This window comes from Diadema antillarum, unplaced genomic scaffold (genome assembly GCF_040938485.1).
Source record: "Diadema antillarum isolate AM-2024a unplaced genomic scaffold, OU_Dant_1.0 seq00000382_RagTag, whole genome shotgun sequence".
Taxonomy (NCBI): domain Eukaryota; kingdom Metazoa; phylum Echinodermata; class Echinoidea; order Diadematoida; family Diadematidae; genus Diadema; species Diadema antillarum.
In genome coordinates, this window is record NW_027271380.1 from 700892 (window position 1) to 716583 (window position 15692).

Below are 15692 nucleotides of genomic sequence, written 5' to 3' on the forward strand. Positions count from 1 at the left end.
TCAAAGGAGTTACCGCAAGTAGGTCACCGATATTTGAAGAATTTGTTTCCGAGAACACTCTGTCGAGCGCTCATCGGAACACGAACCCACCATGTGTCACACAATGATTTTAGTCACGGGAAACGGAAAAGTTCCATGGACATTTAGATTCATCATGACCCGCAATAACACGGTCACTTTTGAGCATTACCATTCTCTCAACTACGTGAAAGTTCATGATTTCGAAAATGATTAATGTTTTGTGATGTACGATACAATTATATTTAATGATATCAATAGTAACATACAAGGAAAACAACTTAGAGAGTACATCTTCAGATCCTTCTCATTTCTTCAAACCTAATAAATCATAAGAAGAAGTTGTTTTTCATTACGCCGAGACCGGGCTAAATTCTATAGCCGACAAAAAGTTTGTATGAGTTTCGCCGTTGACGTTGCGCCGGATTGGAATCTGCTTCTTCTGGGTGACTTTTCATCAGGAGAGTGGTGGTTGCAAAGGACTGCACAACTATAACAAGTGGGTAAGATATAGTGTTTATACGGAATAGGGTAGTAAGGGGGGGGGGGGGGTGAGTTTAGACCTAAAATGATAATCAGTTCATATGTTGAGAAAATGCTGCCACCTTCTTAATGGTCCTATTGAACGAACACGTAAGAGCCACCAAAATGACTGCAACCGAGCATCAGCTGACTACTTACCCCATTTTTTTTCATTTATTTATGTATTATTTCATTAATTTTTGTTGTGTTTTGTTTTGTTTTGTTTTGTTATGCTTTGTTTTTTGTTTTTGCTTGACAAGCAGTTGAGGCGTTTGTTGGTAATCGCCGTAATTTTCTCTTGCTAGTAATTGGTGTCTTTACGGGTATCGATCTTCTTGAGTAATCTGTTGTTATGGATACATAACTATGGTATTGGCACTTTATTGTTCCGCGGAGGAATATTGGAGAAAAGAAGAGATTGATGAACCGACCATACTCCTTGTTTATGAAGCTTGATCATTTGTAGTTGTGGTGGTCTTATTTTAGTCGAGAATTGAATCTCCGTAACATATAGGCATGATTGATTTCCTTACCTTAGTCCTTTTAATTCGTTTCCCAGAGTCTTATCTATTAAAAAAAAAAAGGGGTTGACCGGAGCTGGGTTCTGTAAAGTTAAAACAGGATCTATTTGATTTGGACGTCAGTAACGTCGCCTATATCATGAAACTACGAGCCGTGTCCTTTGATCACTTTTTGGTTCAGCTCAGCAAGAGTAGATATTCCCGATTTTGTGACTAATCGTATTGCATTGTATTGTATTGTATTGTATTGTAATTCAGGGGAAATTGCATTTTTCTGTCTATTCCAAAGGACATCGAAATTGTCGAGTGCTGTTCGTTATTCCGAAGGTTCGATATTCCGAATGTTCGTTAGTCCGAAGGTTCGTTATTCCGAATATTTATTAATCCGAAAATGAAATTCGGAAAAACGAATCTTTGGAAAAACGAATCTTTGGACTGAAGAACCTTCGGAATAACGAACCTTCGGAATAACGAGCTGTAACCAACTTGTCTACGGAAATTTCGTGACCATTGCACGACTCATTCACGCGACCCCTCCCCATGCCTATTCCTCCATTCTCCATCGCGCAGGCACTACACACCGAGGCCATCGTAACTTTACGTCAACGGAAATATCGAACTCGATGTTAGCGTCATTTCACAAAGTCGCCAGGGGTCTATTTACCAAAGTTGAAGGTCGTTCTCATCTTTGTTTTCTGGTGGTAACAGAATCAGATTATTTTCGGTTTCTCTTGGGGTTCAATAATTTCATCCCCACCTCATGCCTATATTCAGTCGGTATATCGGGTTGCTAACGGCCATTCATTCGTTCTGTAATCTTTTCTACTCTCTGCGCCACCCTGGAAGCTACCCTGAATTTGTTTGGATTCAGGCAAGCTCCTATAGGTACTTTTGAGGGTGGAAAATTTCAAAACATGCAATTCGAAAGAACATCAATTTAGATATTCCCACGATTAGATAGATGGAAATAAACTATTTTTGTCCCGACACGGAGGGTTTATAGCTGAGGCGAGGGCTGACTTGGCCCAATCTTCCCAAAGCGATTCTGGAATGCTCGCAAATGATTAGTTTAAATGTGTCATTTAAAAGGGCTTCAACCAAATCAAGCTGCGTTAAAGAGTTGCCCCTCTGTATTATTCATTACATCGCTTATACACTTTTGTTACACATTGTAAATGCAATGGATACCAAATGACTTTGTATAATAGTAATTTATGTATTATATAGAATGCTACCATAAATACGTGTGCATGTAATATGATGAAGCAGGTAGCAATATATCAAATCTATCAAATCGAAACTAAATAGAAATCCAATCATAGATTGTTTGCAGTAGACAGGAAGAATCTATTTCCTCTGACTGTGACTGAAAAACAAGTAGGTTATATGTCATACAAAAAAAAATACTGAATTTGCGCTTTGCTTCTCTTACTATTTTCTGGGAAAAAATCGGTATTTTCAAAATGTTTTCACAACGGAGATTAACTTTATGATTTTTACGAAATAATAACATAAATGCATCTTGTTTATCTCAGCCTGATTTTCAGATTCATATCTCTTATGATTGCAGCATAGTATTATAGGCGTGTTCATGTCAAGGAGGATCTGGTGTTAGTTGAGCCACTCTGAGTAGAAGGTTTTGGTCCATATTATGACAGAGAAGTGTTCCAAAACATGCTGTTCAAATTCATGTTTAAAAGTACTGAGTAGTCGTTCATCACATTCTTGTCATACAACTTATAGCTTGACTGGGTTGTTGTAGCTTGACTAGCTTGTTAAAGCTTAACTTGGTATATACATGTTAAAACCATCAATTCATGTAAGCGAGATAAGAATGCATGTTACAATTGCGAGTGTTGTTTTTCTTCGTTCGTGTTTCAGTGAAAACACATAATATCGTATGCTTCTTGGATTTTTGTTTGAAGGTGGATCAACTAATACCCAACAACCTGGCTAAATAAGCACCATCAAGAGGTTTCATTGTGCCAATTTGTGAAAATTTTGCACTTGCCTCTGCGTAGGACCCCTTTTAGTATAGGATAAGCTATTGTTCACGAGGAGACTGCAAATTACAAGTCCTGTTTTTCAGCATTCTCCTGCATTTCCAATAATTTTCATTTGATTTAGCTTAATACCCGTTCACCAGAATCTTGCAGAATTATTAACCCTATTCGAACATTTTTGGTAGAACAGTGTGATTAGCTGTCTTTAGAATCCCTTTTTCATTTCTGAAAAACCTTGTCCACACTCTTCACTTTCAACTCTAATAACTTTTGAAATGATAGTACAACTGCTTTGAAAGTTGGCATTAATTATGGCAGAATGTGTTAAGGAGGCATGCTTAATTTCACTTTAATCTGATAATCCCTTCATTGTTGTTACTCTGGTGGTTTACTTCCTGTTTTTTGTCCCATTCATTGCACAGCCAGCACGGTTTGGTAAAGATTAAGCGCTTGAATAGACACTGTACTTCAGAGCCTCTTTTCTCAGTTCACACTTTTCCTGAGTTTGTGGTTTCTTTCCAATATTTAGATAGGTTAGGAGAGTCCATTTGATTTGAGTTATACATCATTTTAAAGGTTAAAGTCTGCTCTTTCAGAATATGGTCTTAACTAAAAATTCATGTCTGGCGACTTTTTGTTTGTTTTGAGGTGCAGGGTCACATATATATATATATATATATATATATATAGGTATTATATATAATTATAAATGAAGAAATAAACTGGAAATGCATTTGCCCTTAAAGAATGAGTTTATTCGACTAAATGTTTCAGCGGCCTCCGAGTTCTTCATGAGTCTTGACAAGAATCCTGAATAATAATCTATATTTATTTATGTATATATATTTGTGTGTGTGTGTGTGTGTGTGTGTGTGTTTGTTTGTGTGACCGCGCATAACAAAACGAGCAAAAAGTCGCACCCCTCGATTTTACGCGAGGATTAAAAAAAAATGAAACAGGTCAGCCAAGTCAATCTTGAGGTTTCCATATCTAAAAGAGTTATATTCTTCTACATTATACTCAAGTTTTAGATCATAGAGTGCATGGGAAAAAGTGTCTCAGTATTTCTTCCACATTTTTTTTTTTTGTAGAGTAGTTTGATGAGGTATGTCTTCTAGAAGTCTCTTTTCATATATTTTGTACACTTTTTACTTGTAACTCTAATGACTTTTAAAATGGTAATAGTACCTCTTTGAAACTTGGCATTATTCATGGACAGAATGTGGTAATACAGCATTTCTAATTTCAGTTTGATCTAATAATCCCTTCATCGTCTTTTTTTGTCCCATTCATACCACAGCTATAGCTCGGCTTGGTAAAGATCAAGTCTTTGTGTGCCACGTTTGCACGCGTGCCATGTTCGCATTCATTCATTCATTCATTCTTTCATTCATTCATTCATTCATTCATTCATTCATTCATTCATTACATTTAGCTATTTCCATTCTTCTTTTTTCCAACAAAACATAACACATAATACATCTCGCGTTACACCAAAAACATAAACATTCAACTTTGCAAAAGATAAATGATACAGATAAACAAAAGAATGCATACTGTTAAAAAGATACAAAGGTATGCTTCAGTTGAGAAAACAAAATTGAGAGGTCCGCTATTTAAAGGTAAGCTTGTATGTTGTGAACCACTAAAAAACACACAGCAAACTTGAAGTACTTATTTACAAACACTTATCATTGATATAATTTATGACAGAACGAAAAAAATTCAGGAGAAACACAAAAACATGACACGACTTGACAGTATAGATAGAAAGAATGAAAGGAGAGAAAGGTGAAAAACAAGAGAATGCCTACACGGTGAACAAGGGGAATGGAACAGGAGGTGATTGAATGTGTGCTTCAGAGAGCTGGTAATGCACACAGCTGTGCAAAGCTCATGTTGGCTACGTCATTACGTAATAATGAATTCAGTGACCGATTTATTGGTGGACGGATGATGAACCCTGAAGTTGATGAGATGTATTTAATAAGGAAAAATACCAGAGAGGATTTAACAGAAAGAATTTCAACTTGCGCTTAAAAAATGCAAAGATAGGGATTTTTTTTTGTTTCACAGCTTAATGAATTCCAAAATATAGGATCGGTGTATACAAACGTATTCTGAGCTAATAACGTTATCAGGAGGAGTAAATGAAACTCATTAGATTGCCTAGTGGGATAATTATGAAAAACTGGTTGATTGGGAACATAATTGAAAATACTGGGAAGTGCATTGGCATTGTAATTAGACATAAACTGACCAAGTTGAAAAAGGTACAAATCTTTGAATTTCAAAATGTTATATCTAGTAAATAATGGCTCTGGATGGGAACGTGGCGGGACGCCACAAATAATACGAAGTGCTTTTGTTTGTTTGTTTGGTTTTTTTTGCAGAAACAGTAACAGTAGTTTACCCAGTAAAGTTTGATAGACACTTACTCAAGCTAGGAGTCCGTAATTAAGATAAAATAGACTTAAAGAAAAATACATGTACAATGTCAACAAAGAGGACAATGGAATATGAGACTTGAGTCTATTTTTGATACCAATATTACGTGAAATTATTGTAGTGTTAATGATATGTGGCCTCATCGAACGTTTATCGTCCACAGTGATACCAAGAAATTTTATGTGAGACACACGTTCTGTCGTAAAAATGATATCTGTGCGTAAAGTTTCATGGAATTGCTTAAAAGCATATACGTGGTTTTCTTGAGATTAAGTGATAATTTATTAGCTCTTATCCACTGAGTTACTTTTTTTTTCAATTCGGAGCTAACGATGCGTGCGAGAGTATCTGGATTTTGATGAGAAAAGAAAATAATCATTATATTTGAATCATCAGCAAAAAGTATACATGAGAGTATGTAAGATGATCTGCAACAGTCATTGATATAGATAATAAAAAAGTAAAGGTCCTAATAGGTTTGAGCATAATTATTCTACTCAAACAGACCCCAACCGATCAATAAATCGCCAAATGCCAGAGTAAAAAAAAAAAATAATGAAAGCGTTTCTCACGAATCCATTCCTGTCTTATGTAGCTTGCATTCAATGTGATAATTGACTATCAAGTGGTGTTCCCTTCTTGATTTACAAGTAAATTCTAAGTTGTTGTCACTGTTTTGTGTGAAAAGTCATGCCTCTACAATTATTATGTAGCTTCTGGCCATTAGAAAGAAAAAACAATCATAGATTTGTCATACAATTTACATCAAAACAAAACTTGGCAATTATCACATGCCCAGTTTAACAGAAATCTATTAAAGTTACATTGATTTCAAAAAACGGAATGTTTCCCCAAAGAATGACTATTTTGCAGTCTCAACTTAATATGGCACACAGGGAGTCGACACCATGGCACATAAAAAATTAAGCGCTTGAATAGACCCTATCATACGTCAGATCATCTTTTCTCAGTTCATACTTTCCAGAGTGTGTGCTTTCTTTCCATTATTTGGATAGGTTAGGAGAGTCCATTTGAGCTGAGTTATACATCATTTTAAAGGATAGAGGCTACTTTTTCAGAATCGGTCCTTAACTAATACTTTACGTCTGGCGACTTTTTGTTGGTTTGTGATGAAGGGTCACATACATAATATTATGATATACACAATTATATTACTAATATATGTCCTTGTGTAGAATGACAATCACATAAAATAGAATATCATTGTACTCTTTCATATCGATTATTATGCATTGTATATCACGCAGAGAGCAGTACACAATGAAGGTAGTGTCATGTAGTCACTTTGCACTATACAACGTAGCGTGACATACATTCTGTAAGAATCATAAAAAAGAATGAAGAAAATTTGTTTTGCGAAGTTCTACATTTTTTTTCCAAAATCGTTACAGTTACATGATCTAACTATGATCTACCAAAGACCAAGAGAGAATGAAAGGGAGGGAAGACATTGGATATTGTTTGTTCAAACATGCTTATGGCACGTCCGTGAACTGACTTCATCTAAGTGGCTTCAAATCCGAGGTTTATTTCCATTTTTTTCCCCTCGGTATTCATAATAATAGCATACGGGTAAAAGAAAACATAATAAAAAACAACAACTCTACGGCATGTTCTGTTGTCTAACATTAATAGGTTGAAACAAACTCACATAGCAATAAACATCACTATTATCCTCTTTATAACAGTTAATGCGATTCAGTAAATACATAAATGTAGAGGGAGTATCAAATAATGTAAAGATAGACGATTACAGCGGAAAACATGAATCACCCCCCCCCCCCCCATTCCATTTTTTCCCCCTTCGGTAGGTATGTGAAAAAAATCCACATGTAGCATTTACAGCCGTAGCAATGAACTGCATTGTATTGTGATTTGTACAGAAAAAAAAAACAACCTTCACCTGTTATGAGTTTGCGATTTTCCACCAGGAGATATCCATTAGTATCAAAAGGTGCATTGTGTTGTAAAGTACTAGGGGGTTTAAGTGGCCTTCAGTGTATACGTTCTTTCTTTCACAACTGAACAGGCCAATTACCTCAAAGGACATGTCATATATAAGGGCGAACTGTAAGAAAGATATAAGATTAGGAAAAGTTATTAAAAAAAAAACAAACACAAAAAAGTAACCAAGTAAGCAAATAAACAGAAACTACAAAAAATAAGACAAGACGTCAGATCCATGAAGTCTGCTCGAAATCAACTCGAATTCTGATAGCAATCAACGAGAATTTGTCAAGCAAGAATAAAGACGGAAACAGTATCGTCTTCCCCCCCCCCCCCCCCACACACACACTGCTTGTTTTGTTTAGGTATGACATAATAGTGCTGCTTTACGATTCCTTGCTTACATGACTATAAGTAGAGAGCTCCTACTCACGGCGATACACATCTCGTCGAAACGTCGCATGGTCCCGTCTTACCATATTGTTCCCTTTGGAAAGATTTATCTCCTAAGCGGATTGGTGCTTTTCACAGAGGGGTAAGCTTGAAGTTGTTGTTCATTCAAGTTCTAGAATGTATAGAAGAGGCAACCGGGAACCTAAGCTACGTTCTACTTCTTTTTGTTCAATTGAATAACAAGTGTGCACGGCCCTCAATTTAACCGCAAAAGTTGATGTGAATTTTGATTCAATAGCGATTAATTCAAATTTAGAAAAGGCATGTCATTTTAACTCCCTTCCTAAATGCATGGTCAAAATAGAAGTAAATTATCGCGAAGCTACTTAACATTACGAAGACAGAGCATAACTCGTTTTCTCACACAACTCAGTATAAACGTTTCTCTGTTGTTTTACATCAAACTGTAGTCTCGAAGTTGACATTATCATAGTTTTCGCACTGTCCCTTCACGTGATCACAAGATCGAGTTGCAAACCCTCTATAAAATCGGCAGTACCTGGAAAATCTAGTTGCTTTCCACTCGATAAATGATTTGCTAAACGATTGATTTTGACAAAATAGAGATGTAATGTCATCACAGTAGGTGTAAAAACTCAGAGATTGTAAAAGGAAGAAAACTGCCCATATAGCGCGCTATCATTACTTTCCTTTCCGACGGTTTGGAATTGACGCTAAGACATCACTGCATTCGCTGTAATTGATATCAAAGAAAATAAACATCGTATTCAAGATTACTGGTATCTTTTTTGTTTGAATGTATTGATCATTAGCATTGATTTTCTACCTAGGAACAGAGTAAAACTCCTGGTAGGGCTGGTTATTCCTCGTGTTTAATTTTCTTCAACTCGAATGATTATTGTTTCTTTATCAAAGTAAGACTGGGACATTTGGAAAGTATGTCAACTCACAAGTTTCATTCGTGATTCATCTTATATTTCTTGCAGTCTTGGCAAAACAATATTCCTTTGAGGTAGCAGCAGCGATTAAATCTTCAGAAGGCGTTAGCAGCAAAATGAATACGGAGCTCAACAGTTCACAATGGGAGAATCAACGGGAGATGTACACAACTTATTTTGAAGTGACAGAACTGGAACAAACAATGACTTGGTCCTGGCATCCCATGCAGTGGTCATGGTATGTCATTGGAGAACTGGTAACCGCAGTACTCGGAATCATAGGAAACCTCCTTGTGATTGTCGTCATTTTCTGTCGACGTTCGAAGAGTAGATCTACCGATATTCTGGTAGGTCACCTGGCGTGTGCTGATTTACTGACATCGCTGTTCCTGGTTCCATATCCTGATATAAACACCGTCCCATACACATGGTTTGGAGCCATATTCTGCAAGGTCATCAAGGGGAATTACTTGATGTGGACATCGGTGACCGCATCCATATACATCCTATCGGCCATATCAATTGATCGCTACTTTGCTGTCGTGTATCCTTTGCATTTTAAGCGTTTCATCAGTCGCAGACTCGTCATTGCGGTTGTCTTCGTGATTTGGATCGGTGCCTGCGTTCTCATGATCCCGGTACTTTTGATCAACAACGCAGACGTTATCCCGGGAAAATGCATATTTCATCTACCATTTCCGAAGCTCCAGGTCGCTTACGGCTTGTTCACCTTCATCATCCGACTCGCCATTCCCACAAGCATCATGTTATTCACCCAGGTTACTATCGCTCGCGTCCTCCGACGGGAAGCTTCTCGTTTCAAATCACAGAAGACGGCGCAGTCGCTACCGTCCTCTTTCCACGACGTAGCACGAGCCCGCGTTCTTGAGCTTCTGCTCCTGGTCGTGGTGGTGTATATAGTTTGCTGGGCCCCAGACCAGCTAGCTTTTCTCTCCTTCAACCTCGGGCTAGTGCCCGACTCTCACTTCGCCAGTCCTCTCCATCGCATCCTAATCGTTCTCGCCTTTTGCAACTCTTGCGCTAACCCGATCATTTACACTTTTCGTCACCAAAAATTCCGGAGGGCTGCCAGAGATTTCTTCAAAGGAGTTACCGCAAGTAGATTGCCGATATTTGAAGAATTCGTTTCCGAGAACACTCAGTCGAGCGCTCACCGGAACACGACCCCACCAGGTATCGAACAACACCAAAACTATTGAAATCATACTAAAAATCAAATCACTTTAAGTCTTGGGAACTCAAAACGCAAATTGATAAATAGTTAATAATATTTTGGAGTAACAAAGGTCACTTCTGAGAATTTCCACCTTTTGAGAGAATCTTTGGAAATTCATGATTTCGAATCAAAATGATTAATGTTTTGCAATATCCCATTCACTTATATTATTAAATGATATTAATGATAACATCTCATGACAAAGTCAAATCAGAGAATACATCTTCAGGTTCTTCTCATTTCATCAACGGAATGAATAAAAGAAAAAAATTCTGCGTTGTCTTTTATACGCCGAAAGCCTTGGAATCGGCTTCTTCCGGGCGACTTTTCATCAGGAGAGTGGCGATTGTAAAGGACTGCAGAAGCGTTACAAGCAGATAAATGTGTGTGCGGAATAGAGTATTGATAACGGGATGGGTATAGACCGAATGAATAATCAGATGATATGTTGAGAAAATACTGCCACATTTTAACAGGTACTGATGAACGAACACAAGTCCCACCAAAATGACAACAGCCGTGCATCAGCTGTCTACTTACCCTTTTGTTTGTATTTATCTATGTATCCATAGATTTGTTCCTTAATATTATTATAAGCATTACCCTTTTTTTAGTGACATGCAGTTGAGGTGGTTATTGGTAATCGTCGTTATTTTCTCTTGCCAGTGATAGGTATCTTAATGAATAGTCTAGTGTTATGGATGCATAATTATTGCATTGGTACATCACTGTTCCGCGGAGGAAGATTGAAATAAGGTAGAGTTCCACAAGATGGATGGACTGACCACACGCCTTGTTTAAGAAGCTGGGTTATAGAGATTGTGGTTATGATGGCCTTGTTTTGGTCCAATCTAACCTCCGTAACACTAGGCGTGATTCATTTCCTCACCTTAGTCATTTCAATTCGTTTTCTCGGAGTCTTATCTATTAAAAAAAGTTCACCTGAACAGTGTTCTATAAAGTTAAACAAGGGGATTGTCTGATGTGGACGTCAGTAACGTCGTCTATATACTAACTCCGAGCCGTTTCCTGTAACAGCTTTTCATTTTTTTTACGTCATCTACTTTAAACAGTTCGTCAATCGTCGACCTCTGCATGCCGTTGTCTTCTCTTAGACCAACTCAGCATTTGTAGTCATTTCCAAATATGTGACTGATTGTAATAGAATAGTAAGGGCAGTGATATACTTTAGTAGTTGAAATTGCATTTTTCAGTTAATTCCAAGGAACATTCAAATCTCCTACGGACATTTCGTGACCGTTGCCCGATCGCTCACGCGACCCCTCGCCAGGAGCCTCTTTCCCCACTCTCTTCATCTCAGACCCTCCATCGTGAGGCCGTTCGCTTTACCTCGACGGAAATACCGAACCCGATGTTAGCGTCATTTCAAAAAAAAAAAAAAGTCGCCAAGAGTTTATTCATCAGACTCAAAGGTCGTTTTGATCTAGGCCTATAGGCAATGTTTGAGAGAAAGGAAGTTCACAAACATGGAATTCGAACGAAAATCAATTTGAGTTTTCATACGATTAGATCGATGGAAATAAAATTTTCTTGTCGAGGAAAGATGGATTTATAGTTGAGACGATGACTGGGTTGGTCCACCCTTGCCAAGCGATTCTGGAAGGCTCGCAAATGATGTTAGTTCCTTGTGTCATGTAAAAGGGCTGCAACCAAATCAAGCTGCGTTAATCATATTTTACATATAACTGGGCTATTTGAGACCAAGTTTTTACGGTTCGGTGTAATAATGTCAGAGGTAAAGATGTCATAGGAAAAAATGTCAGAAGTCAAAATGTCAGAGGTAAAAATGTCAGAAGTAAAAATGTCAGAAGTCAAAATGTCAGAGGTAAAAATGTCAGAGGTAATAATGTCAGAGGTAAAAATGTCAGAGGTAAAAATGTCAGAGGTAAATATGTCAGAGGTAAAAATGTCGAAGTAGAAACGTCACAGGTAAAAATTTCACAGGCAAAGATGATATCTGGTGGCAATGATATGCCAGTCATATTATGGGTAATAAAACTCCCTATCCAATCCCGTTTGAGTTATGAAAATCGGTAAAATGCTTTTTGAGATATATGTAAAAATGCTAGGGGGAACTTACTTTTTTGGTTGAGTGTATGTACATATTATATATATATATATATATATATATATATATATATATATATATATATATATATATATATGGTTACCATGACAACTAGGGGGAAACAGATCCTAACGACGTCAGAAGTAGGCAACGCAAAGTTTACAAGGTTTTTAACGTATTAATCTGTATTGATTAAGATGCCAATAAGGTTAAAGATAACATGTTACCACGTTATGTCCCCATGAACAATGGCTATGTATGTCCTGTGGGTATGGGAGATGTATATAAAACTTTTCATCCGTGTGTTGTATTTGTGTCTGTAGGGTATGGAAAGAACAGACTCCAACAAGAGCAATTTCTTAGACTTCTGTGTTTGTTGAATTACACATTTCACAATTCATTAATCTGCGTACAAAAATACAAAACGTGTAAAATATTGAATAAAAGAATAACCTCGATAGACATACAAAATACATACAAAATATAACGTCCACGGCATTCCAATCATTGTAATCTTGTAAGCAGTTAAATGAACTAACTTGTGGAAAGGAAGTGTAGTGCCTCCATAACCCACTATAACTTTGTTGCATAAAACATAGCAGTAAGAGTTGTGAGAGTTTAGCCATTTGAGAACAAGGTGACTAAAAATTACCGAACGGGAGCAGTAATCGAAATCCAAGAACTAGAACATCATTTTTTACGACCCCTCGCTCTTTTGATATCTCTCCTTGTGTGTGTATGTGTGTGTGTGTGTGTGTGTCTCGTAATATATATATGATATATCGTATATATATATATATATATATATATATATATATAATTTGAAAAAGGCTAGTTACACAGTCGAAAGCTTGGGAAATAAAGGCCATAGTGAACATCACTGCAACGTCTATACTGCAAGTCATTCCCCGTCACACATATACCCAATAATGCAGCACCCACCACGTACGAGGCCAAGCCCGCTTCTCGATATATATATATATATATATATATATATATATATATATATATATATATAATCTATACATATAATATTGTAACGCCATGTCGTTCTTTTTTTGAACTCCCTTCCACCACCGACCGCTGTGGAGTCGGCAAAGGCCTTCAAGGCTTTGAATTTGTGATATCAGAAATTCTATTTTTTTTTCTTTCATATCCCCCCACCCTCCAATATATTATTAGTCTCATCTTCGGGTGGTATTTTAGAAAAAGTCGCCATGTAGCCTGAGCAGCCGTAGCGGTGAATTGCGTTGTATTGTGATTTGTAGAGAAAATCCATCATCTGTGATGAGTTTGCGATTTTTGACCAGGAAATATCCATTAGTATCAAACGATGCAATGTGCTGTGCAGTACAAGGAGGTTTAAAAGGCCTTCAGAGCGCACAGTCATCCTTTCTTTCATAACTGAACTGGCCAATTACCTTAAAGCACTTGTAATAGAAAGGCGTAATGTAAGAAAGATATAGATCTAGGAAAATACTTTAAAGAAAACCAAGTAAGCAAATAAACAGAAACTACAAAACAAAAAATAAGACAAGACGTCAGATCCATGAAGTGCGTTCGAAATGACCTCGTTTATAATTCTGATAACAATCAACGAGAATTTGTCAAGCAAGAACAAGAACACGTACAAAAAACATTGTCGTCTTCCCCCCACCCCCCCCCGCCCCATGCACACTGAATATTTTGTTTAGATATGACGTAATAGTGCTGTTTTTACGATTCCTTGCTTACATGAATATAAGTAGGGGGTACAACACACGGTGATAGACATCTCGTCGAAACGTCGCATGGTCCCGTCTTATACCATATTGTACTCTTCGGAAAGATTTTCTCCTACGCGGATAGGTGATTTTCACAGAGGGGTAAGCTTGAAGTTGTATTTCATTCAAATTTCAGGACATAAAAAAAGGAAACCAGGAACCCAAACTACGTTCTACTTCTTTTTGTTGAATTGACTAACAAGTATTCACGACCCACAATTTAACCGCAAGAGCTAGTGTGAATTCTGATTCAAGAGCGATTAATTACAACATAAAAACGGCATGTCATTTTGACTCCCTTCCTAAATGTACGATCAAAATAGATGATAATTATCTCGATGCCACGTAACATTAAAAAGACATAGCATATGAACCATTTTCTCAGAGAACCCAGCTACAAATGTTTCTCTGTTGTTTTACTTCGAAATTAAGTCTCGAAGTTGACATTATTTTAGTTTTTACACTGCCCCTTCAGGTGATTACACGAACGAGTTGCTATGTAAACCCTCTCTAAAATCGGCAGTACCTGCAAATCTAGTGCCTTTCCACTCGTAAATGATTCGATAAACAATTAATTTTCTCTTGAAAAACTGCCTCGGAGACAGGTGCGAAAAAAGAAGCAATGTTACAAATAAACTTTGACAAATGAATTTGCAACATAGGTGAAGTTTAGGCGATGAAAAATCTTAACAAAATATGATGTATTGCCTCATAACAATACCCGTAAAAAGTCAGATATTGAGAAAGGAAGAAAACTAGCCGTGCAGTCAACTTTGGCAGCAATAGCCTTTACAGTTTTTTAACTTTATATTTTCATAAAAAATTCCTTGTAAAATGAAGTAGGGAAATCAATCTATCAGTGGATCAATCTTAAGCTCAGCGCCTGACAAATTTATAACTGCAAAACATTAAAAAAACCAACATATCTTCCCGACATATGGCTTTCGTGATGCCGCATCACATACTCTAAAAAAAAAAAAAAGTATCGTAGTGACATGCTGCAATAAAGTAATATGTGTCGAATGTTAACATGTTTTCTCACTTGAAAATTGGACTGGAGATAGTTGTAATATCAAACTTTAAAAAATGTCATATTCCATAATGTATTGCAAATCACCCCATTCTGCAATTCCTCGGCATTCATGTATTCGGTAACAATTATGACAACAGGTTACATTTAATGTTTAGATAATACGAAATGCTGGGTTGTAAGCAATGAAAACCTTCCTTTCATTACTTTCCTTTCCGACGGTTTGTTCTTGACGCTAAAACATTACTGTGTTCGCTTTAATATTGATATATGACAACATAAACATCGTATTCAAATTTACTTGTATAATCCTTTTTGTTTGAATGTATTCATGATTACCATCGATTTTCCATTATAAGGAAAGTAGGAGCAGAGTATCAAAACTCCTTGAACGGCTTGTTATTATTGTTATATGCTGGTATCTTTTTTTGTTTGAACGTATTGATCATTAGCATTGATTTTCTAAGTAGGAACAGAGTAAAACCCCTGGTAGGGCTGGTTATTCCTGGTGTATAATTTTCTTCAACTCGAATAATTATTGTTTCTTTATTAAAGTAAGACTGGGACATTTGGAAAGTATGTCTACTTACAAGTTTCATTCGTGATTCATCTTATATTTCTTGCAGTCTTGGCAAAACAATATTTCTTTGAGGTAGCAGCAGCGATTAAATCTTCAGAAGGCGTTAGCAGCAAAATGAATACGGAGCTCAACAGTTCACAGTGGGAGAATCAACGGGAGAT

At 36.9% G+C, this 15692-nt stretch overlaps 1 protein-coding gene across 1 annotated transcript; it reads left to right on the forward strand.

The window, feature by feature from the left end:
* Positions 1 to 9035: 9035 nt before the first annotated feature.
* LOC139731641 (allatostatin-A receptor-like) lies at positions 9036 to 10052 on the forward strand. The gene has a single exon (XM_071642531.1). It carries the CDS (start codon positions 9036 to 9038, stop codon positions 10050 to 10052), a length of 1017 nt encoding a protein of 338 aa, XP_071498632.1.
* Positions 10053 to 15692: the final 5640 nt, after the last annotated feature.